The 25128-nt window shown below is 46.4% G+C and overlaps 1 protein-coding gene across 1 annotated transcript in view; it reads right to left on the reverse strand.

The window, feature by feature from the left end:
- CLIP2 (CAP-Gly domain containing linker protein 2) overlaps positions 1-25128 on the reverse strand; it is a gene marked incomplete at its 5' end in the record, with an annotated part of 63538 nt that overhangs the window by 33986 nt on the left and 4424 nt on the right. The window contains 2 exons of the mRNA XM_087752077.1: positions 7329-7867; positions 11025-11068. Of these exons, the coding sequence (XP_087608203.1) occupies positions 7329-7867; positions 11025-11068 (583 nt within the window). The remainder of the gene's footprint in view (positions 1-7328; positions 7868-11024; positions 11069-25128) is intronic.

Genomic DNA, 25128 nt, shown 5'->3' on the forward strand with positions numbered 1-25128 from the left:
TTCTCTTTCCTTCTTGTCTCAGCCTGGCAATTAATCAGAGCCACAACCACACCTTCAACTTGCTGAGTGTCCCGAGTTAAGCAAAGACAAACTGGACAGGGTAACCCGTCCCTCTGCTAAAGCACGGGACAGCACAGAGTTAATGAGGCTGCCAGCGAGCTCAGCTACACCCCGGCAGTTCAGACATGCCACGGCTTTTATAGTTGACAAGTTTCGTTCAAAAATGAACAAAACACCCAAAGCTTTTCTGAGAAGCCTTTACTAGTTACCTTACCAAAACTATTACTGAGATAATTTATGTCCAAGAGAATGAGATTTTACCAAATGTAAAGTGTTACTGGTTTTAGTTATAGTTGCTTTTGAAAAAAAAAAAAAAAAACCAAAACCAAAAAGCAGTTAAAAATAGTTCTTTCTTGAAGCTCCAAAAAACGGAAACAATATTGACACAGTGACATAGGATTTTTTGTTTTGGAGGGTATTTTGACCAGCATCAATGTTCCCAGTTTCTCTGCTTCAGGTAAAAACACTTATGATCAACTTCACGCAAGCTCATGGTGGTCCGCCCTCTCCAGCTGGATTCAAGCAGCCCCAGAGCCACGCACCTCTGACCTCTTAGAAAGTTCAGCTCCAGACTGAAGTCCTCTGCCTCAGCTCTGATGCCTTTTTCATGCCTTTGACTAAAGACCATCTTCCTGACCTTGCCTTTCCTCAGCAAAAGACCCCCAATAGTCTCAAGAGACAGTCTTGGGCTTGACCTTCACAACAACATGAAGCCAGGAATATTTAACAGGTCTGTGTCCTAACTGGTGAGTCAGAAAAGCAATGTGCACTCATAGGACATCCACATGCCCTCCCGGCTAGCTGTAGTATCACTGACATCATGTTTTACTATGGTTTTCTCATCAAAATGACAAAATTGGATCCAGACCAGTATCCCAGGGCTGAAAAGACAATGATGCTAATCCTTCCAGACACCGTCTTCGTCAGAGCTGTTGATATATCATTTAAACAATTTACCAAATTAGCACCAGGCCATATCTCAATCTGGCTGCTGCAAGTCAGACTCCTTCCAGCCTGCGTTTGCTCTTTTCCCCTTATGTCCTCCCTGCTCGCTCCACAGCAGTTTCTTGCTCTCAGCAAGAACCTCTCAAAGCTGTCCTCAACCCAGCGTTTGTGGGCAATGCACTGCTTGCAATACACTCCAATACTGCTCAGGCAGAAAAGAACAATAAAATGATAAGTGTCATTCAGGCCAACAGGGACTGTTCCCCACCATATCATGCACGGCTCAGGGGTCAGCAATGGCTGTAGATGCCTGCTTGAGCATATTCCCAGGCAGAAACCACAGAGATGATGCTGTGCTGTCTGCTTAAAATTCTAATTTACCCATCTAAATTTATTTTCTCAGCTGCTTTCCAAAGCATTTCCACAAGGCAGTGCTGCTGACCAGAGGGTCGAGGCGGGAGCAGTAAGTGCCCAAGTACAGCACACTGACATGCCTCCTCGGCAGGGTTCCCATGTCCATGCCGGGTCCTGACGGAGTGGGAAACTCTCCTACTGCTCGCCTGTGGGAAGAGAAAAGAAGGGGATGGGGGGGAAAAGGCAGACACAGGACACTTTCTTTACTCTGAGGATCTTCAACTACTTTTGATGTGCAGCACATAAGCTTACTCTACACTGTCATTGGATGATACTAACAAGAAATTGGAGCTCACCTTTATTGGCTCCAGTTTGAGCTGCAGCTGCAGGCTGTATCCAGTGTGTAAACTGAAGCAGCCATCCTTTCCCTTTCCCTTGCTTCAGCAAGCTAGTGGTAAGGTCAGGTTTGTCTGTAAATACAACTTACTTCAGGTGGCACCCGACCACGAGCAGCTTCATCTGACCAGACACTCGCTATGTCATCTGTGAATGCCAGAACCGGCTTTTAGGGCGAGGGGAGAAAGAGACAGCCAGGAATTACAGGACAGTCCTCCCTACGCGAAGTTAGAGGAATTTTTATAGTTTCTTTTAATCCAACCACTTATCTTTGTGCCTTCCCATCTCCACAGCACAAGTCAGCATTGCACAGCGATGAGTCTGACAGCACTGCTGATGCAAGACATTTGTGCACATTTATCTTTCAGGCACCAGTGAGAAAATAGTGTCCTAGGGATGTGGTGTAAGAGGAAAGCCTGGAATTACAGCATCCCCTCCTGAGGCTGTCTCTGATACAAAGTCCGCCCACGTTAATAATACAGTTTGCTCCACCGCAGGCCACTTACAACTCCTATTTAATGCCAGATATTGCACACAGAAGACAAGGGCTGGCCAATGCATCAGCCCAAATGGATGGTTAGGAGGGTGCGTGCGCGCACAAGAAGTCGCACAGGGTTAACGTGGCCGCATGGCACGGCAGTTGCTTTGGGCTATTTATTTCCTCTTAGTTTCACTGCAGTGATAGGGAACACTTACTCCTGTGACAACAGCAGTCACGCTGTATTTCACACCAGACAAGGGCAACAATCTTAAATGGTGAGGAAAGAGCTTGGACTAGGAGACCTAGGTGTTTTCCTGCCTCTTGAATCCTGCAAACAACTGGAAGACTGCACTTCCCACTGCCTGTCACAAACCTCCACAGGGATGGAGATTCATCATTCCCACGCTCCCTGTGCAAGGTCTTGGGCTCTGCTGTACTGCTACGCCCTCCGGTCATGACACAGCAATTCCCGGTCTCCTTACGGACTGAGCTAAAAGCAAGCAATGAAATACTAAAAACACCTTCCCTGAAAATACCACCTTGGTAGAACTACAGAATAGGATCCTTCTTTCTTTACTGCCTGGTTTGCAATAAGGAAATAAGTCTTGTGATTGTTTGTCTGTAAAGCCCATTCAGGAGCATTGCTGCACCTCCAAGACCACAGCAAGCTGGGAGAGCTCTGATGGCTAACCAGGAAAATAAAGAGCATGAATCCTTCCTTCGTAACACCTCCCGTGCCTTCGCAGCAGCAAGGCTTCAGTCTCAGGCACTGAAATAGCCCAAAGCGAGTTGGCAGCAGCAGAGCAAGTAGTTGACTCTGCCCAAGGAGAAGGGCTTAGGCTGCAATTCTCCTCGCCGGGGAGCTTCTAATGGAAAGGATTTTTCACTCAGGTGGTTAAAGGCTTTCTGCAGCTGCAGGCTGGCAGAGCAGGGCTGAGGTGTGGGCATGCAGGGGGGGTGCTAAAGAAAAAGACATGATTCGTTTATTCATGAGAATTTTCCTTCATTTGCCAGTAGCCAGAGGTTGCAACACACCACAGGCAAAATCACTTTGCAGCATACAGAGGAGAAAATGATTAAAATCACATGCGCAGGGGTAGCCCGGAGTCTATTTCCACCAGCCTAACCAGCCCACCACAACAGTCCTGCCTGTCCGTCAGCCGAGGCACCGCTCCATCGTAATCTCCTTGCTAGGGCTGCTTCTGCTATTCCAGCATCTCTTCTGGTTTTGGCCACCTACAAGTTCTAGCAAAATCACAAACCTAGAATCCATCTGGAGGGTATCTGGGGCACCACCCCACAGCGACACAGTCAACCAGCCACTGGGATAGAACCTAGTCCTTAAATAGTCTTATTACTACATTTTAGTCCTGAAGAGTACAATCCCAGTTAGCAGACGGAAGGATGGCTAAAGGGCAGAATACCTCTATGAAGAGGATTTCTTTTTTTTTAAATTACTTTTTATTTGAATTAACATCTAGAGAACAGCCACCTCCTTCCCACCCTTGAGAAAGCAACTACATCTAGGGTGGAATGAGTTCAGCTGCTGAGAAAGCCTCCTCCCCCAAAGCATGTAAAATACATTTTCGTAGGTGAAAAACACAGCAGAGATTCCTTCCAAGCAGAAAATGCTCAACTGCTCCATTGCTCTGTTTCCATCCCTTCTTCCCCTGGAGGAAGCCAGCAAGCCAGATGCACATGAACAGCAGCACTCCAGCTATTATCGTACTTTGGGAAGCTCCATGCTTACTAAAGCAAAGGTTAATTGTTCCACATTCATTTGCCAGACTTCAAGAGATGAAAAATGCACCCTAATATTGTAGAACTCATCTCTTTAATGCAATTTTTGCATCTCTGGGAAAAAGTCTGAGATAGAAAGTGCCAAAGGCAAATATTATCTAATTCTTCTAATGGAAAGCTTCTAATGGAAAGCTAAAAGTCACTTTTTGCAACTGCTATAGAGTCAGAAAGGGTCTCAGAACAAAGTCACTGAAAAGCAAAAATGTCTTCAAGCCATAATGGACTTTAATGAAGTTAAAGAAAACCACCAGCAGGGAACGACCGGAATGCAGAGCAGCCAGGTGTCAGCCCCACAGACCTGGAATGGACCCCTGCAACCCTGTGCTCCATCCACTGAGCAATTACAGAAAACACATCCTCCCTCGCTTGAAAAGCCTCTGGTGGATCCCATCTGCCTAAAAGCCGTTCTCAAATAGAAAGATAATCTTTCAGAAAAGCATGGACTACGAGTAACAAAGACAGCTGAAACTGTAGCAATCCATAGAGGACAAGAGCAAAGATTTACTCAGGGAATTTGAGCAACTCAGGTTAACCCAAAGTTATTGTTTATGTATTCAAACACCAAACATGATTAGCTGACATCTCCATTACTAAAAAAAAAAAAAAAAAAAAAGCCATCTGCCAAGCCAAGCACATGTTACTGAACCATAACAGCAAATTATTTCTTCTTGTTGTCATTATCTGTTCTTTGCCTGGACCTCTACTACCACATGCAAACAATTCCTGATGTTTCTGTAAGCTGAGCATTCCTGCTGGAGCCAGTGAGATGCTGAGCTCATTCCAGATTCGCTCTTTTGGAGCTATTTATTACACTAACAAATCATACCCCACATTTTATCTTTTAACATCTGGGGTGGAAAAATTAGCAGGCAGGGAGGGAGGGCTTTTAAGGATGCACCTTCACTAAAAACAAGAACAAAAACCCAACCAAAACCACCCCCAAAACCAACTCAACAGAAGCCAAGGGGAGAGATGCTAATGGTTTGTATTGCATGGGTATGCTGAAATCTCAATCTGCAGGGGCCCCCACGGAGGTAAGCAGAGTATTAAGCGGACAGACCCTGCCTCGGTGAGCTTAGAATCAGGAGAAGAGAAGGGGTTAAACAATTAAGTCTGGAGAACGCTACTCCATTGCCTGGCTGGTTGAGAAAGAACAGAGCCAAGTTTACCATGGATGTTATATTTCGCCGTTTACCTTCTATGACTGCTGCTCCTAAAGTGGGCAGTTCTCACCTGAGCACCCTCCCCACCCCCTGCAACAGCTAAAGGAGAAAATGGGAGCAAAGAAATAAGTGGATCAAAGGAGGCCAGATTCTCCAGGTTCATTTTTCCCCATGTGTGGCTGCTTTCACACATCAACATGAAGCATCGGTGCGTGTGTAAGAAGAGAATGTCTCTGCCACCTTTCCCTGCCCCTGGGACCAGCGGGGAGAGCAGCAGCTTTGCTGACAGTAGGGATGGGGAGGGAAGAGAGGCAGACTCCGGTGAAGTCAGGAAGAAGGCAGACAAACGACAAACCCTTGAGCAGCTGTCAGCTCCTGCTGCGATACAGAATGCAATGCATATTTTGGGGAAAATTTGAGAATATAAAACTTTCTCACCCCTACAGCTAGGTCTACATGGCCACGTGTTCACACTAGATTTACTAAGTGTCATATCCAGTGGGCACAAGCAGAACCCATCCTCACCTCTCCTCCTCTGAAAACAAACCAACTTTAAATCGTTTATATTTTATTTAAATAAAATGAAAACTATTGAACAACCCAACAGTGCTTTGGTGCACAAATGCATTGCTAGCTTTGAAAGGGTATTTGTAATGCCAGAGATGCCTGACATTTGGACACAAGAGACCCTGAAATCCTCAGAGCAGATTGTGCCATGTGTAGTCTTGACTCAGAAGACACGTGTGGCCCATCACAGGCGCTCGGTGCTCCCCGGCCACCTGGAGCTGCTGTAACGTGGCCCAGATGCCCAGCGTCCCCATGGGGCTGCAGAGAGCAAAGGAATCACCTCCATCAGCTTGAGCCACGCCTGCCCAGGGTTGCTGCTATCGCCAGCAGAAAAACCCACTCTCTGAGACCACAAAGGACATTTGAGACTGCCTCCGCCACCCCCCTGCATACACTCCTCATTCACATCGGTTGTGGAGCCAAGTTCTACCGTACCCCTGTAATGAACCAGATGGCAAGTCTCTCTACACTTCCCTACTACCGCTATCGGTATTGGAACAAGGTGCCCCAAGAAGGAAACACTACATACCTAACTTTAAATGGGAGCCAGATTGCCCAGGATGCGCAAAGACCAACCCTCTGTCATCGCTGCCGGTCAGAGTCACCTTTGTCTTTTAGATCCAGGGATATTACTGGGGATACAGCCGCAACAGGTCTGTGCTCAAATGCTTGGCTCTTCCAATATTTGACATCACAGTATGTATCATACACACTAAACAAAACTAAAAACTCTCTTTTACAGAACTGCAGAACAAAACTCAGTCTTTCCGTGCTTTGATATCTTTCTTTTCCTTCTCCACCTCCACTGAAAGCACTACTCCTTTGCTAGGACACAAATGGCGACAAGCTTGATGGCGAACTTCCAGTAAGCCATTCTTAGCGCAAGTGTAACATTTTGGCTTAAAGTCATCAGGTAGTCTATTCCAGATAATGAAAACATGAACAGAAGTTGGAGAAAACCCATCCATCAATTACAGTGATCTCTCCCAAAGTCCTGTCCTTTTATAAAAATAACTGCAAGTTCTTTACTGTGCAGGAAAAGAGTTACTGTCATATCCAACACATAGAAACCGAAGCACCAAAAGGGGAGTGACCAGGAGATTCTTGCAAATACTTGTAGAGTACGTACAACCACATGCAACAAGGCACTCTGTTGCCAATTCCTCGAAAGCCCCAATATACACCATTATGGAGAGTATCACCAGATTAGCAAATAATAATCAATGATTTTTCTTCTATTTCCCTCCCATGCTTGAGTTGCTCTCTCTCTGATCTCATTCTACTGCTCAGGACTTGTCCAATACAAGAAACACTGTGGAATATGGTGTCTTGCATCAAAGCAAAAGACATGTCCAGAAGACACAGCATCCCGAACAACAGTGAATGCCGAATTTCGATGCCTGCTTGGTCCAGGCATCCCCCTTCCAAGACCACGCTCTGTCCCACACCTCACCACCAACTCTGTCCTCCTTTTGTCTCATCCTGAACCTGACCAGGAATGCTTAGGGAGGGGACAAATTCTTGTCTTTTGCTTTTCTAGGGGGACCCCGTGATCAACTCACCAGCACACGATCTCCAAGCCGTAAGTCCTTCTCCCCTTTTTTCACAGACCCACTGTCCGAGAGGTTAGATCCAGACTCGTTGCCCGTCTTCATGGCGCTGTTCAGGACGCTCTCCCGCAGGGGGATGACGCGAGTGGAGAGAGGTGGCGTGGCCGTCCCCGAGTGCAGTGACAAGTTCTGAGCCGTCAGGGAGTCCACGGAGGGGGCGTCACTCCCCGAGCCCTCGGCCACCGGCTGCCGCGTCAGCTTGGACGGTCGCGTAAAAATCCCCTGCAGTGGCTGGCATTCAAAGTAACGTACTCCACCGACAGAGCCGTCATTCTTACCCACCGGGTCATCCAGAACGACCCCTGCCCACTGGCCCGGAGCAAATTGCGTCTCCCCAAGATACTGGATCACACCTGGCTTCACTCCATTTACCCAGACACGTTCGCCCACCACAAAGTCTCCCAGGAAATCATCGCCCACCTCGGCAACCTTTGAACCCGACTTCTCGGCGCTGGCGGTGGAGGTGGTACCCTGCTTGTGTAAAGGTGAGCCTGTGAATCAAGGGAAAAGAGGTTTTGGTATGAGGAGAAATCCTAAAAGCAGCCAAAACACCAGGAAAGGGCATTTACAAAAAGGAAACATCTGGGACCACAACTTTAGGTCACAGGTTTACTCTAAGTGAAGGTTAAAACCTGAGCAACCCCATTACTTACATATCTTCCTCGGAAGGAAAGCAATCTGTGCAGAAATCCCCGTACACTGCCCAGTTTCTGCAGGTCTCGCACACAACAAAGAACCGACCCCATGCCTTCATCCCTATAACGCCCACTTACCCCCAGTCCCAGCACAGCACTAAGGGGTATTTTGCATGGCAGCACTAGTCTGAATAAGCTCAAAAGGATGGGAGTGGTGGTAAGTGCTTAAGGATCAAAAGGAGACCAATGAACTGCTGCTTTGAAGAAAGAGGCCAAAGTAATCCTTTCATCCAAAAATAATAAAAAAAAAAAATTAAAAATTAAAAAAAAGAAGTAGCGGGAGGAAGAGTGAGGCACCGATGTTTTAGTACCTGGCACTATGAGAACTCCACATGTCTGTTACAGGCAAACAGGTAGTCCAAGCATTGAGAGTCCCACCAAGGGCATTAATAGCTCCTGTGGGACCCTGCAGCTGCCTTTGGCAGGGAAAACTGGGAAAACTCAGTTTTCCCAGCTGCTGCTCTGCCCTTTGCTGGAGCAGAACCCAGCAGTGAGCAGACACCTGGGGTATGTTCAACCTAAACAGCATCTCTATATTATAAACAGGAAGCATCTACAAACGCCTGCATGCACAGCCTTCCCAGGGCTGACACGCCGTGCGCTGAACTCAATAAAACCTGCAATAAGGAACGCTCTTATTCCGGCATCAGCCCGTCAAGCCGAAGCCAGACCTCCAGCAATGCTTTGCTGCCCTGGGAGAAGGAATACTGCAGGTGATGTTGGAAATCCACCGTCTGACTCGCTCTCTCCAGCATGCCCAGGGCTGGCCAAATGCGACTGGTGTCTGAAGGGGAACAAAGACAACCCGAGCAAATGAGTTAGCAGTGACCCCAGTGTCAAACTCTCCGATTGCAAAGTTTGGGCTCTCAGCCTAGGCGCCAGGGGAACGAAAGAAGAGGACACATGGACTTCATTACAACACTCTGAAGGCTAAAGGGGGAGGTTAAGTAAAGCCCTAAAAGAAACCACGCAAGAGAATGAGAAAAGAAGCTTGCAAAATAAGATCCAGCAAGTCATATACCGTGGACTTTCAGTCATCCTCAGTTCTTGGTAGCAGTGAGGTCCCAAGTGTGCTTCTCCCCCACAGCTGGTGCGGGGGGCTGTGCGCGAGCCCTGGTCCCACACAGCCTGTGCTCAACGAAAGCTACCTGGACTTTTCAGCCAAACTTTAAGCTGAAATTTCTGGGTGCCACCAACCAGAAAAGCCTAAAGCACACGCAGGAAGAAGTTTTTATTTGCTGCCAGACCAGGCTGACAGAGAAAGTCCAAGCAGCTGCAAAGACAAGTCAAACTTGAGTGCTTATCTGACATGAATTGTGAAACTTGTTCAGCCTCAGCCATCACTATTGCTCAGCCTGCACCATTTTTACAGCTCTTTCAGAAGTAACGGGCCCGACAGATCAGGCTCAGTTCCTAGAAAGCCTGAAGAACATAAAAGCTCTCAAACCAAGATACTTCAAAGCTTTGCTAAAGGTCTAATGTCAGGGGAAAGAAAAAAACACCAGTGCTTCAGTGATGGTATAAAGAACCTACAGTTTCTGCTAAACCAGCTGCATTAAGAGGCATTAATATTGATACTTTGGTTCTCATTAGACTCCAGAGTCAACGCTCTTGACAAATCTCTATGACTCAATTGCACCAGTTTGCTTGTGGCTCCTGGAAGACAGCAGTACCTCTGCCCGGTCTGGACCTGATCTGAACTAGGACAGAACAGCAGTTAAGGCATGGGCATACAAACTCCTCTTACAAACAGAATCACCTCCAGCCTGCTCACTAGCCTTGGTGGGCTGGAGCTGTAACAACTCTCGAGAAAGTTAGCTACACAGGGCACGCACAGCACAACACATGGGGCATGTTCAAGAGGCCCATCCTCTGATGGGCACAGAAAGGGCCGTAACATAAATACTGTTCCCAACTGAAAAGGTTAGCAGCAACCGAGTCCGCAGTGCTCCCGGCAAAGCTCAGCCAGCTCCCTGGGAGAAAGGGATGCGCTGCAGTCCCTGAGCTGCCTTCTCTTGCCATTTGGGCCCTGCTCTGAAAGCTTCCTCAACCTCACATGTTCTTCATTAACTAATTTCTTTTTTTTTTTGGGCACATGTCTGACTTTCAAGCTTGTGTTACTCTGAATCTTTTAAAAGACAGCATATCAAAAGGAGCTCCGTTAGGCATATGGCATTACATCCAAGAACCAGTTTCACCTTAAAAACTGAAAAACAAAAGACTATAAGAATGCTTAGAGCTTTTGATCTTTACAAAAGATTTTAAATAAAAAGGGAGGGGGGATGACACAGGAAACAGGGCTCCACCCATGTGAACCATAAAGACAACCATAAGCAGAAAATAAGGCCACCATTTTAATTTCAATGTTTAATAGCACAAGACAGTAAAACAGCTATGTTAGGAACCAACAAGTTACATTTGAAAAAGAGTCTTTCAGTTTAATAACCAGAGACAGCTACAGGGGTTTATCACCACACAACGTCTGTGATACATATATCTCTTCTTTCACGAGTATGAGAAAAAATTAAATTAGAAACACAACTTACATTCTGGTTTCGTGCTCAGCAGAGTGCCGTAACACACAGATCTCGTGCCGCTGACGTGTTTGCAACAGACATATGCAACATGCCAAGCAGAATAGCCGAATTCAACTCTACTGTACAGGGAACTGTAAGCACAGAAATTCGGAGGGGTTCTGCATCTCTACTCACAAAAAAGATCAAAGCTGTTTTTCTAGTCCTACTGGAGCCTGAGTTTCAGCACACCAGCAGTCTTTATTAGGGCTGTTAGTTAACGATCAAGATACAGGTTACGTTAGCTCTCACAAACACCTCTGCAACATGGCTGGGATAAGCAAACCCTTCAGCAGTGAAGCTCAAGCAAAGAAAGGCAGGAAGGCTCCCCAAGGCTGAACAAACAACGCAGCAGGATTTAATACCACGACTAGACTCACCGTATTTCACTGCAAGAGCAAACACCTTCAAAAACTGACTTGGACTGGGGAAAAAAAAAGAACAGTTCATTGGACTCTTCGTGTAACATCACATTCCCCATAAAGCCAAAATTTTAGTGGGACTTTATACACTCCATTCATTTTAGGTGCCTGTATGACAGGCAGGGCTGCCAAACTACAGTAATTATACTATTTCAGGGAAACAGTCTAATTACAGGCTCCTGAGCAGAGCTGTGCAGTCAGAAGCATTATTATTCTTTAGCACAAGGTGAATGATTCAAAAAGATAGGATTTAAGTGAGGAACTGCCAGAAGGTACACCTTCTTCACCATGGCCATGCTGTAGAAACTTGGTATTTTACATGACCTTCATTGCCCACATATAAAATAGTAACTAAGCCACGAATTTTCCTACAGCGCAGCTAACAGGCTTTTGTGCACTGGGTTTTCAGAGAAGCCAAAAGTCGCTATATCAAGCTAAACCCATTCTTTTTGGCTTCAGGTCTGATGGACCCATTAACTAGATGGCCAGACAACATCCAGAGTAGTCTGAGTAGACCAAGCTCTGATCCTCCCAGGTAGGTATCTAGTCACCAGCCCTTCAGAAGGCAAAAGGTAGTGATGAGCAACTTGTCTTCGATCCCATGAGTATCCGCGGATAGCCCAAAAGCTGACGGCACTGCTCTCCAAGACCTGACATCTGGAGCTACCTGCTCTCCAAGCGGCTCTTACAGCGTAGGGGAAAGCCACCCAAGTGCCCAGGATTCCTGAGCTTTCTCCAGCCTACAGGCACCTAAAGAGCTGGTCTATGCCTGTGTTGTTTGGCCTTGCTGTTTCCAGAGAAGAAAAATCTTCGTGTTCGAGTCAGACTCCCCAGTTAAACACCAACAAGTTCCAAGAAACTCGCTAACAGCAAAGCGAGGGTACAGATCTCAGTTACAAAGTTGAGAACAGAGTTACACAAGAGAAACAAACCCAACACAATGTAGACTGAGTATTTCCTACTCCAACCCTGCCGTTATCTGGTGACGCTGATCAAGAAACCACAAGAACTATGAATGTCACTATTAGGCATCTAACTCAGCAGCTCACCTGGAAGCCAGTGATGGGGAAAGCTCTTTCCTCCTTGGTCCAGGAGGATCTCCCGCTGCTGCTCTGCCCAACACAAACCTCGCTTGCTAGGCAGGACTGCAACAGCAGCTCCTCCCTCCCTCCCTCTCGCTGGGACCAGGCTCCAAGACGCAACAAGCAGTAAGCAGGATCTCTTCCACTTGGGCTTTCCAACTTTACAACCCTATTGTGTTCATTAGCCGGCTCATTCTTTTCTGTTTAAATGGTCTTCCTGTAGGTCACAGCTTTCAGGGCTGAACAACAACTTATAAATCAAAGTCATACAGAGCACCCACTAAATGCACATCTTATCCAACTCTAAATCTCTATTTTCCCTTTAGCTTTCGTAAAGCCCACGCATGATGCATTAAAAACAACCATGTGCTCAGGGCCCTTTTTGCAAACTCCTCCCATCAGTTTTAGGGGCCCACACTGACAGAGCACCCCACACTGACAGGGCACCAGGACTTCAGGAGCCAAACAAATTCCTATCAGCCAAGAGCTGGAGAGGTTAAAGGTTTTAACTGAAGCTTCATCCTGTCCACATGGCTCTCATTACCACGTCAATGAAAGCCATGTGTCAGAAATCCCTGGGAGTGCAAGGAGGCCTGCAAACAGGGGACGGACTCTTCCAGCTCTTGGAAACATCTGCTGTAGGAAGGGGTGAAGAGACCAGCTTCGTACAGTATAGGGGCAAGAAACCCCCCTTCAAGTAAGCTCTAAAAGTTGAAGGAGGAGGAACAGAGCACTTGCTCTGCAGCATCAGCAGGAACAGCCTTCTCTGCAGGATCCCCGATGAGATGCTCAGCCTTGAGCTATGTTTAAGTACCATCCACATTCAGCAAAACCATGCATCCCCTCACTCCCTCCACATCTTTTGACCTCCCACAGCACTTCAGTTGCTCATTTCTTATCACCAGGCAATTGAAACAAAGGGGAAAGGAAACTTGTTTCTAAAGGGGAGGAGGGAGAGGAAGAGAAAAATAGCTTAGCATGAGAAGCAGTGCATAGCGAGTGTTGCCCATGTATTTCCTACTCCCTGCAGAACCCTTTTGTAATCTTACTGCTCCCGAGACACATGCCAGGCACCTCGACTGCCAAAGGAACCAGAAATGCAACAGCCTGTTGTGTTGCCATGGGAATCAGGAGACAGGCAGTTAATTGATAAAATGGAGGCACATGAGATTTAAAAGAAAGGGGGAAAAAAAAGGGGGGGGGGGGGGGGGAACACGACGACACCAAGAAAAAAGAAAAAGAAAAAAAGATATACCAGAGTAGCATCTCATGCCAGGAAGGGAGGGAGAAATGAGAAAACACATGATATTTACAAAAGAACTTTACAGTGCCCCTAGGAGAGGTCTTTTTCCTTCTCCATTTTAACTTTCGGAGGTTTTTACCTTCAAATCCCACCACATCACAAGACAGCCTGACATGCAGCACAGAACTGCCTGCCCACTCCCGGGCTGCGGTCCCTCTCCATGGCAATTGATAAGCTTCCCAGCCACCAGCCAGCAAGAAAAGCTGTACCAGCCTGGCAGAAGTATCACTGCCACAAGACCTGAAGACAGTACATCCTCATCTCACTGGCCCGTGCTATGGATATGACTGACCTGTGGCAGGGCAGCGTGCCTTGCAGCTCGTGAGCATCTCTTGATGTGCAGCCCTGTGACCAAACTAACTAGTCAAAAAACTTTGGTACCAGCTCTGCTCCCTCCCAGCCTGGGCAGGGCTTCAGGACAGTCCCGTGACCAGGGGACCGTAATTCCCATTTGAAGCCAAGACAGATTTTGTCAGCTGGAAAACCCCACTGCTGGCCACAGGGGTGCCAGCTAAAAGGAATAACGTATGTTTTTACTGCCACAAGGATAAGGTAAGAGCCTAAGAGGCATTAGAGCAGCCGGGCTCACTGCTTGGTTCAATGCTCAGGTGATGACATGGGGACGTGGTCTCAGCTGGGACGTCAGACACTGCTCCTGTTCAAGCGGCAGCCTGTGCTCAGGGCACCAAACATTTGTGGTGGATGATACTTTTCCATTCAACAGACCACCACCCTGCACTACGAGCTGGAGGTGTTGAATAGCAGTGCGTTGGCTTTACAACCAAGCACCTATCAGCTCCTGGCTCTGTGCTTTTTACCCGTTGCTTTCACATTGCAATTACTGTAAGCCTCTCTGGGTCTGCAACACCATTTCATCCCCAAGTATAACAACTGCAGAAATTCACTAACCGATGGAGAGCAGAGCTGATTAGAGCTTCCCCTACAGAAAAGGGAACGAAGAAGGACAGTCCAGAGCATCTGCTGTCAAAGACCCAAGCCTCAGTCCCTATCAACTACAGTAGCTGGTCTACCAGGCAAGAGACAAGGAGGTACAACCTGCTGCACCTCCAGAAGCTGCCACCTGCACAGGCAGGGAGGTAGGGCTTCACCTGGCGGCAGCAGCCACACAGGCTGACGGGGTCTCCCGTGGGAGAAGGGCTGGCTGCCTGCTGCCTTCACAGCGGTCCGTGATGGTGAGGCCTCACCACATGTAATTTCTAGGTTCCCACACAGGGACTGGAGCTTCTCAAAGCAGCTTGGATTACATAAACATGACATTGTTGGCAATCAAGTGAAAGCCAGTCCACTCTGCTGTACCCAAATTCAAATTATCAAGCACAGCAACGAAGCAGCTGTTTTCTGCAAGATTTATCATGGCCTTTTCAAGCTGCAGGATAAGGCAGAAATAGAGAGGGATGGAGTGACTGTGAGAGAAAGCAATGCTTTGCAGGCGATAGCCGAATGCCTGGCAGCACATTGTGGGAGGAAGCAGCCCAAGAGATTTATGGCTGACTTGGAAACAACAACTGAAAGCTCTGCAAGTTCAAAGCCGAAAGGTTGGGGCTGTAATCTGGCACGGAGATGAGCTCTGCATCTGGCACCCTGGAAATCTATGGCCCCTGCTGTTCCCTGGAATAACCCCCATGGCGTGGATATTAAGATCCGATACAACTTCAGCATCACTGGCTCTAGCTCCTTTGAAGAGAGGAGACATACCTAGAAAGAAACCTGCGATGAGGAGGAAGGAAAAGAGGACAATAGGAAAGGGAACGAGCATTATGAATGAGCAAGCAAAATTGAATGAGAACCACTGCAAAGTTGCTTCGCACTGAATGCAAGGAGATGCCCATTGAGGCAGATATTTGTCTTCACAAGGGCAGCTGGGAAGGGCACTGAACCTCAAACAGACGTACTGAACAAAGGCTTTCTTATAAAGGTCTCATTCAAGAGGCTGACTGGTACGAAATCTGCTCTGCCACAGGCGAGACGTGCATTCTTGGTGCCCGCTGGAGACAGGAGGGATAGAGGACCCTGAGGTTTACCGGCTATGCTATATCACATCCAGTATAATTCTTAAAAGAAACAAACAGCAAAGATATATATTTGTTATTAAGTTTTTCAAATAAACAATGGTATTCACCAAAATATGCAAAGCAGACAGGTTTTGGCAGCACAGGGCACTAGGGAAGCAAGTGACTAGTAGAAAATGCACAACGTTTCTTTCACTGAGGGATAATTAACTTGCAGCACATGGATGGATCTATTCATCTCAAGATTACAGTCTTAATTTTTACATAATTATTATTTTTGAAACCGTATATTCATTCAACATTCATGTTTCAATACGTTATTCAACATTTTCCCGTCTGAAAACAGGGCCCATCTCACACCTCTGGAGCAGCACCCTATTTTCCCAGAAAATAACGAAAACAAAAATCCCACAATTTTACGGGTGTTTCAGGTTTGACAAAAAGAATGAAGCACCCATGCCTTCCTCCCCAGTTCGTGCCACCCCCCGCCTCTAGAAATAAGTCACAGATACATTTGAAAAACTAGGACTATGCTAAAGTAATCCTTGGTGTACTACGGAATAATACAGGCTTCGTTCTTCCATAAATAAATAATAAAATCACTTCAACTAGAGAATATTCCACTTGGAAGCATTATCCACTTTATTCACCATAGCTTATTCTAACTAGAGGATATAGTTTTCCATTTAAAGAAGCCCTTAGCAGTAAAGATTCAGTAAGTTCTGTCCTCCCAGCCCCATATCCCCACTGGGTTACCTTGCCCAAAGCATTGCAACTACTAAAAGACTTAAGGACAGAAAGCAACGTTAGAAAGCAGCCCGGGGTAGCCCAGTCCGATGGTAACCCACGAGACGGCTCCGAGAGCGAGAAGGCCAGCTGGGGGAGATACACTTACAGGGATGGCTCCTGCCCCGCGCGGTGAGCTTCCTTCCAGCAGAGCCGAAGCGACACACCACGTAACACAACCTCCCCTTGAATCACCAGTACGCACTCACACGCGTCTCCAGCTCTCCGGTGGCATAGCTGTAGTCACACCATATGTTCAGCTTCTTTATAAATCTAGCACAAAGCTAACTTCTTAAGAGTCTATTCTTTTCAAAGAAGCACGGAAAAGCTTGGGAACTAGCTCAGGCTAAACCCACCATGTCTGCAATCCCCGGCACATACATACGCGCACAGTTGTCCACGGTTTCTCAGGCTGTGGGAATTTGTAAGGCACAAGCATGGTTTCGGGGTGGCTATTACGGAAGTGAAGACAGCTGCTCTCAGTGAGCTGATCCGATGACAAAAAGAAAGAAAAGGAGGCAGACATAGGTCTTTAATGAGACATTTATAAACGATTTCCCAGGCAGAGCACTGGCATTAGCACAGAGAGAGGAGCAGTCTCAGGACACCTTCTGAACTGGAGAAATTTATCTTGAGTACCAAACATTGTAAAGAGCAGCCAAGCAAACCATAGTGCTTTCTCTCCAGCAGAAAAGCAATCAAGCAGCAGGGTTTTGAAATTTCACAGCCTTTTTAAGCGTAGGATTTTTGCTCAGGCATCGTTCCCATATAACCCACTCGGATGGACGCTGGTGCCATTCCTAACCAGCTACGGCACTAACTGAAAGAGATGAGCAGCCAAGCAGTACATTGCTCAAGCAGGTGCACAAGAAAGGCCACTGACTGACTCACTCACAAATTACGGAATTAGCGCCCTACCAATAACACGTAGAAGAGAATGTACCAAAAAATAGCCTGGCTTGGTCCATCAAGAGAGTAATTATTACTTTATGATCAGACCAGAGCCAGACCAGGGGATCAGCAGCTCCAAGAACAAAAGCCCGTACGGGGAATGTGATGCAGGAGAAGTTGCTGTGTGTGTGTAACTCAGGATATTTACTCACAGGACATAACCTGAGCAGCCACGCACAAGCGGAGGGGCCATACCTCTAACAGTCCAGGGGAAAGGAAAGTTAAATGACCAGGAGAGAGCCTAGTTTGACTCTGACTTCGGCACAGACTGTCTTTGGGCATAGTACTTACTCCAGCTATATAACAAGCGTTATAACCCTCTCTTACATCCTTACAGGGCTCAGATGATCTGGTTACCCCATTCAGATTAGCTCTACTGTAGTGCAGCATTTTGCCCGGCATGACAGCTGATGAGACATGCCGCTCATACCTGTGCTCCTGCTGCACTGTCGGCTCAGGACCAGCAGCACTTCGGAGGCCCACGTGCCCCCAGCTCAAGCTTAAAGCATCCTTGAAGTCAAGCCAGGGGTGCATTTGTGCAGCTGGAAGCTGCAAGCTCAGGCAGCGAGTGCTCTGCTGGCACCTGGGAGGGCTTCCCCATGTGAAGGGCTAGACATGCAGCAGCAGACCACATCAGTAAGATCTTCCCTACTCTTTCTCTCTTAACCGATAACAACTTCTCATTTCTACCTTCTGAACCTCAGAAACGTTTCCTAGCTACGAGCACAAGCTTTTCTCTGGATTTCTGATATTACCTTGCTCTGCTTCCCTCTGGCAGGAGTTGGGCTAATCCTCACAGTGATTGCTCTTTCTTTGCAAGCGCTCACAGCCTGCAGCTGCACAAGGTACTTTCTCATGACCTGTCTGAAGCTAGTCTTGAGGGAAAAGTACAAAAACGTAACACCTGACATGGAATAATGAAGGAGGATACATAGTTAGCTCCTTATAAGCATGCCAAGAGGCTTGTTTTCAGCATAACCAGCTATCCTGGATGACAGCAGAGAGTTAAGCCACTGTTAATTGAACCACTGGGATGGTACCAGCAGAAAGGCAAGCACCATGCTTTCTATCTTGTATGTAGGTTTTTCTCCCTCCTCAATAGAAACATGACAGCAATATAATTATACCATCCCGCTGAATCATCCATCCAGCTTGCCTGAAAGAGGGACACTTTAGGGGCCATCTGCAGCATCCCCAGGATCCCAGGGGAACTGCAGGAGAGGTAAAGACCAGCATCTCTTAATTGCCAAACTTGTGCACAACCCTAGGGCTGTGCTGTGCTGAAACACAGCTTTTGATTCATTACTTCATCAGCCATTCATTTTTGCAGCCATAGATCCACGTGCAGATTGCGCAGAGTATACGTCTCCTGCGAAGGCCACACAATGGACTGATTGTACGCAGATCCACGCTATGCAGAATGCAGAGTTTATTGGGCCGTTTTTGTTTTGCCTAATCTAATAAAAAAGATATTTGAGAGCAGATTAACAAGTCATCTACTTTATTCCAAATATCTGGCTTAAACAGCTAAATATCCAATTCAAAAGGCAATGAGCTGTACATGAACAGGGACTGTTTGCAGAAAATCCAAATCACCTATTTGCAGCAGACATAATTTTTTTTTTTTTTGAGAAAAAAAACACGATTGTGATCCAGATCTGACCCTAAAACCTCTGAGCTATGATATGAACTTACAAACCCACAGCAGGTATGTCAAACCCAACAGCTATAAGTCTCAGTGATCAACAGAAATGACATATTATACCCTTCCAGGGGTGATGGTGGGTAAAGTGAGAAGCAGTGGGGGAAAAAAAAAAAAAGCGTAATGTGAAGTGAGAGGTCATGGGCAAAGCTGTGGGAGCTGACTAGTTGAGCGGTACAAAATCTGAGTACATGGTCCCACCAGGCCCCCTGACTGCCCCTGAGCACACAGTACGCTCCCAATCCCAGTACATCTTACTGGTTAGAGACATTCACATGCAAACTGACCCTCTCTCTTATGCCACTTCTTCAGAACTTCATCAGATGATCAGTTTTATGCTTTTATCCTCTGAACACACCTGGCCAGGGCAGCAGTCAGGCAGTGAGGATGAAGTCTCAAGCCCTTTTTTGGGGTCAGGATTTTCTCAGCATCATGCCATCCTTATCTGAAATTTTGTGTTCAAGCTCTGCATCAAGCCCTTCTAATTTCTGGCAGGTGTTTTTGAGCAAACACCTCAAAATATAATATTCTGCAATAAGCAATTCTGTGAAATAAATGATACAGCAATACATAAGGCTCCTGTCACCTTCAGGGATGTGAATCCTAAACAACTGTACAGGTTTCAGTGTGAAATAAGACAAGCACACCCTAAGTGCGGGACTGAGACACTTGCTCTATATCCTCAATGACTGCGTACCCTCAGCCAAATGACCAACGCACTAATGTTTACAGATGCAGCACTTCAGTCAATGAAAAGGGAGGGAAGCTGCTGCTCCTGGTGCCAGGACTGGGAGGGCAAAAGGCCGTGAAAACCTGCTGGCCAGGATAACTGTTCCACTTTCACCTCTGGCTCACAGGATGACATGGGGCAAGACCTAGTTCCCTAAGTTGTCTGGTGTGTAAAACACAGATAATACCTACAGACCTCACTACTGCATAGGAGACAATTGCATAAAAAAAAAATAATGGGATATTACTTTCTAGCATCTTTATAAAAAGTAAGTAAATGTCCTACTGGACCCAAAATAAAAAAAAGCAAAATCTCTGTATTCTAAATATTTTAAGGCTTTTGTGGAGACTGCACAGCCCCAGGATTCACAGGTGGTGGTGAATCACTCGGAATGTCTAACCAGAGAGGTTTCGTATGTGCATAGCAGGCTTATAATTACAGAAAGTGAGAATGACTTACAGCTTGTGCTTGGCAGGAATGCATAAAGCAGCTTGGGAATACTCCTGTAGCAGCAGTTAACTCCTGTGTAACACCGCCCTGCAAATTAGAGCACTGGCAGCACGCTAGATCACACAAAGCCATTTCTGAATTCTTGGTGTAGGTTCGGTTTTTAAGAGGTACTCATGGCAAAGTTCATCACTGCCTTCCTCTGCAATCATTTAAAACCCCCACGCACAATATTTCCTTTCTCATAAAGAATTCTGTAAACAAGACCATGCAAGTAACGTGCTCTGCTGCGTCCTCTGGGCCACCCGTTACCCAGGCGTAGCACAAGAGGACACACATTTACTGCGCTGGAAAACAGCGTTACCGAAACAGTCACGTTTTTTAGTAGAGACACCATCAACTGTGTTCTGAATAGAGTTGCTTAAGTCAGAAACAGCCCAATTTTGACACCTCTTATTATTTTACAGTGAGTATTGTGATACATGGGAGTTTTCCTACAGACCTCACTACTGCATAGAAAATCATTGCGTAAAAAAAATAACGGGATAGTACTTTCTAGCATCTTTATAAAAAGTAAGTAAATATCCTACTGGACCCAAAATAAAAAAAAGCAAACTCTCTGTATTCTAAATATTTTAAGGCTTTTGTGGAGCCCAATTCACTTATTTAACTGCTTGCAAGGAGGATGCTCACATGCAGGGTCAGTGTGCGATGGCTAAATCAGACCAATAGCCAACACTGTGTAGCAACAGTCTGATGCCACTGTAATCCTGTGGATTCTCATCCCAAATCCATCTATGCCAAAGGGAATCTTTCCTTTGATTTCATTGAATACTGGCTCAGGCCTCTAATGATTAATCCACTCTTGCAGGATTAGTTCAATTGTTTGAGGCAGAACACGCAGGAGCAGATTCTGCCCTGAAGCTGCACCCTTACTCCAAGTGTACTCCAAGTACAACTGCAAGCGTATTGATGTTACTATAGACTTACACCAGCACGGCTGAATAGGATTTGGTTCATTATCTTCAAACCACCGCAAGCTGAACATCTGTGGGAAGCAGATTTTCTTTCCCTGCTGTTCTGCGAGGAGCTACAGACAGAGAGAGCAGGAGGGCGTCTGACCTCCATATGCCTTCAGTGTGCGCTCGCATCTCATTCTACGAGTGCACTGAATATTAAGGATTAACTATATCATATCCTTCTAAGAGCATCTAATGATTAAGACAATTAAAATCAGACTCTCAGTTGTCTCTAGATGTCACCTGTAAAGCTGATTAAATCAAGATTGAGTCAATGCCCCTTTATATTGCTTGGAATGCATCAAACCACTTCTCCTTGGGAGAGGAATGCTGCCGAAGGTCCTTTCCCTCTTCAAGACGGGAATCGGAAGGGGTGGGGAAACCACCACCCCCAAAAACCCTGTAGAAACGCCAGTACACAATGTATTTCAGACTGCAGGACAGCAGACAGAGTGGCTCATGAAAGGGATGTGTGAGCTGAATACAAGCCCTATGCAACAGTCAAAGGGTTGGTCCACAACCATGCCAGAAAACATCTGGCTTCTGGATAGGCAGTGGGGATCGGAAACAAATATGCAGGGGCTCACGAGAGCATCACTGCCCATGAGCGAGTGGATTTGTACAGTGACGTGACCTGCACGCAGGGCACTTCAGTCACCCCACAGCGGTGACGAACGAACACGCTCAAGCTCTAGCGATCACCCAGCAAAGCTTCTCCCGTGGTTGTCGCAGTTCCTACGCCTCAGCCACACCAACCATCAGCCACCACAGCTCCCCTCCCAGCCTCGCTTCTCCCTTTGAGCTGTGCATCAATCCTAAACCAGCAACTTGCATTTGCAGTTTTTCCTGTGCAGCCCTTGAAAACACACGCTTGTTTTCTTTCAGATATCTGATAACTTCTTGAACAGATGACTGCCTGTGCGTACATGGATACTGTAGCTCTTACTGCTAATTGATAGATAATCTGCTGATACCGTAGTATTCAGAGGCATTTGATCTTGAAACATGCTTGCTGGCACCTCGTCCTCCCAGTTCCCCTAGGAACTGTACACAGACCCGTTAAGATAAAGCAAGACCTAATCAAACTTCACAGACACCGATGACGCATTTCCAGCAACGATCGCTAATCTGACTCGAGGAATATCCATTCACGCTTGCAGCACGGATTTAATTGGGGACAGCGCTCAGATGAGAGCTGACAATACCGATGAGGCCTGAAGCAAAACAGCAAAAACAAATGTTTGCTAGAAATAATAGCAGCCTCTGGCCCCACGATGTGGGGTCTTTTCTCTCAATTCGCCAGTGCACAACACCCCAAGTTAATGTTAATCAAGAGCCACAAAGCCTTTGAATAGACAAGAATTAGCTCCCTATGTCTGTGCCAGTCAATCAGCTGCTCCGGACACTACAATCCCATTTCTTTTGTTTCAAACAAAACAGTAGTTTAGTGTCTTTCATATTTATTTGGGAATAAGAATTAATAGATTGATATAAAACCAGACAGCCTCAGCACTCTTTCTTGCAGCTTTATAAAAAAGCCTGTGTTAAGACACTGGCAAACCGTTAATGATTACCTGAGAATAACCTGCCCAAGCTCTCTCTTATGACTGAGGCATGAATTCCTCATCAAGGACACCTTCCCTCCCTCTGTTTTACTGCAAAATAATCCTAGAGGCAACAGAAATTACTTCTTATTGCTATGCATCCAGCCAATTTACTCCAACGAAATCCTGAGAAACGTGAGGGGTGAACCGCTGATTTCCAAGTTAATTTACCAAGGTGTTGCTGTTAACTCTGTTGCAGATAAATAAAAAGGAATGAAGATTTCCCACTGGCGAAGGTAAGAGCAAGGCACTAATCCTACAGAGGAGCTAAGGTGGTGGTGAGATTTCGATTCCTCCAGCAGAATTCATGCAGGTATAGCTCATTAATGATGGGGCCTAGATGCATGCAGAGACTTATATAGAATTGCTGAGTCTCTGAAACTAGAAGCAGCCCTCAGAAGACAACTGCATTTCTAGAAACCAAATCAGAAAAAGTTAACTCCCTCCCTGCCCCAGGAAGCTCAAAACCAGATTCAACCCTGATAAAAAGATTATGCTGCACAATTTTCAAAGGAAACCTCCCTTAATTGCGAAGAGGGAGCTGGGATGCAACCCATGGAGTCCAGTCTGCCCAACCCTCTGTTGGCCTCTTCTCCTCATTCTCCGATGCTAGGAGCGACTGATCGCACTGAGGTTGGATCACGCATCCCACCTCATGCAAGCTCAGCAACTGCACCCAGCGAACCCGTCCCCGCTGCTGCCTGAACAAGGCGAAGCTCATCCCCGCAGCCCAGCGGTAACTATCCCCCAGCCTCAGCAACCACAAACCAAGCGCAACTAACTACCCCAAAAACTAGCACAGCTCAGGCTTACAAAACCCTCAGTACAACATACTTAGTTTAATTACCCTACGGAGCCAGTCATCTAGCGCTCTTTAATGGCCCTGTGAGCACTCCAGTCCGCTTCGCTTTTATTTTTAGCGAACAAAAGTATCATACAGTGTTTGTAAAGGCGGACATTATGCCAGCAAATATTAATAGCTCTGTGTATTTATTTTTCATCAAAAATAATGTATGTACACTTACATGAAAATGAGAGGGCATTCCCAGGCTCCTGGCAATGCTGTATAGCTTAGCTACCAAAGTATAGTTTTTGGCAATAAAACTGGGCACCCGCTGAAAAACAGCTTTGATACTCATAACAATGCCTAAATATGATATTCAGGTTACAGATACTTGCACCTGCCTGTTCAGAAAGACAGGATCCATCTGTAAAATTCAGGATCTAGGCTGGATTCAGACTGGATGCGTTTAAGTCTCACAGAAAATGTAACAGGGTTTGGGCTTTTTTGCCTCCAGCGCTGAAGTCCCAGTGTTGCCCAGCTCCATCTGCAAATACTATTTTCCTTTTTTCCCCTCCCCCTTTTGCCAGAATTCTTTAATTGAAGGAGAGATTTAAGAACCACAGAAAGCACTGTAAATGAACGGCAGAGCCAGCTGACAGCAAAATGCAGCATGAAAGGCAACTTCCTCCTCTAACCAAGTTACACTAATGCTGCTCCGAGCAGACAAAAACCGCTCTGAAATGTGAACGCTTCCCTTCCCAGCAGCTTTCACCTGTTCCACCAGCTGGGAGGGCTGTGTGGACCCATTCATCACAGCTTCCATTCTCTCTCCATCTTGCAACTCCAGGCAAAAGCTGGCTTTTCCAGGAGGAGGGTGGGAAAGAAACCAAGACATATGAGCTTTGTAAGTAACAAGAAATCCAAACATTATATTGAGCCCTTTACCAGTGAGCCCACACCTTTTGCACAGAAACCTCTCTTGCACACGGGGTTGAGAGCAGTAACTTTCTTTACTTGAAGCGTGGGAAATAAGCCAACGCATTTGTGGGAAATCCTCTCCTGAGACAGATAGAGATGAATTTTTGGTCTGGTTTTAAGGAAAATAGTTACCACAAAGCAGCAGAACTTATTTTGTCCGTTGTTCCAGCTTTATGGGAGAGAAGGGAGGGGGATAGTCAGCGTGGACACCACTCATTGAGGCCAATGTTTTCCAAGAATCCACTGACTCTCAGTGGAAATGACCATTTCAGCTCTCCTTCACAAAAAAAGCAGCCCCCACCCACAACAAGCCAATGCACCTGACCCAGAATACCAGCACAAAAAGCCCTTATACCTCATCGGTCTTTGAAAGTGCCAGCTCCGGTGGGAGACAAAATAACTCTCCACTCTAGGAAAGTTCAAAGAGGACACTCCTCGAGCTGGTAAGAAACAGGGACTCCAAATAAGTTTCCAGGAAAAATAACTCTGATATACTGAGCCAGCTTGTCACACATGCTACGACTACATCATATTTGGTCTCTGTGGTTTCCACAGCCATGAATTGTGAAATTATATATACTTGAACACAGAGCATCTTACGCCTGCATCAATCCTCTGTTCTGCTACATAAGATGCAAGTTGTCAA

The sequence above is a fragment of the Nipponia nippon genome, unplaced genomic scaffold (genome assembly GCF_047370975.1).
Source record: "Nipponia nippon isolate SJK-2023a ecotype South Korea unplaced genomic scaffold, ASM4737097v1 scaffold_15, whole genome shotgun sequence".
NCBI classification, from domain to species: domain Eukaryota; kingdom Metazoa; phylum Chordata; class Aves; order Pelecaniformes; family Threskiornithidae; genus Nipponia; species Nipponia nippon.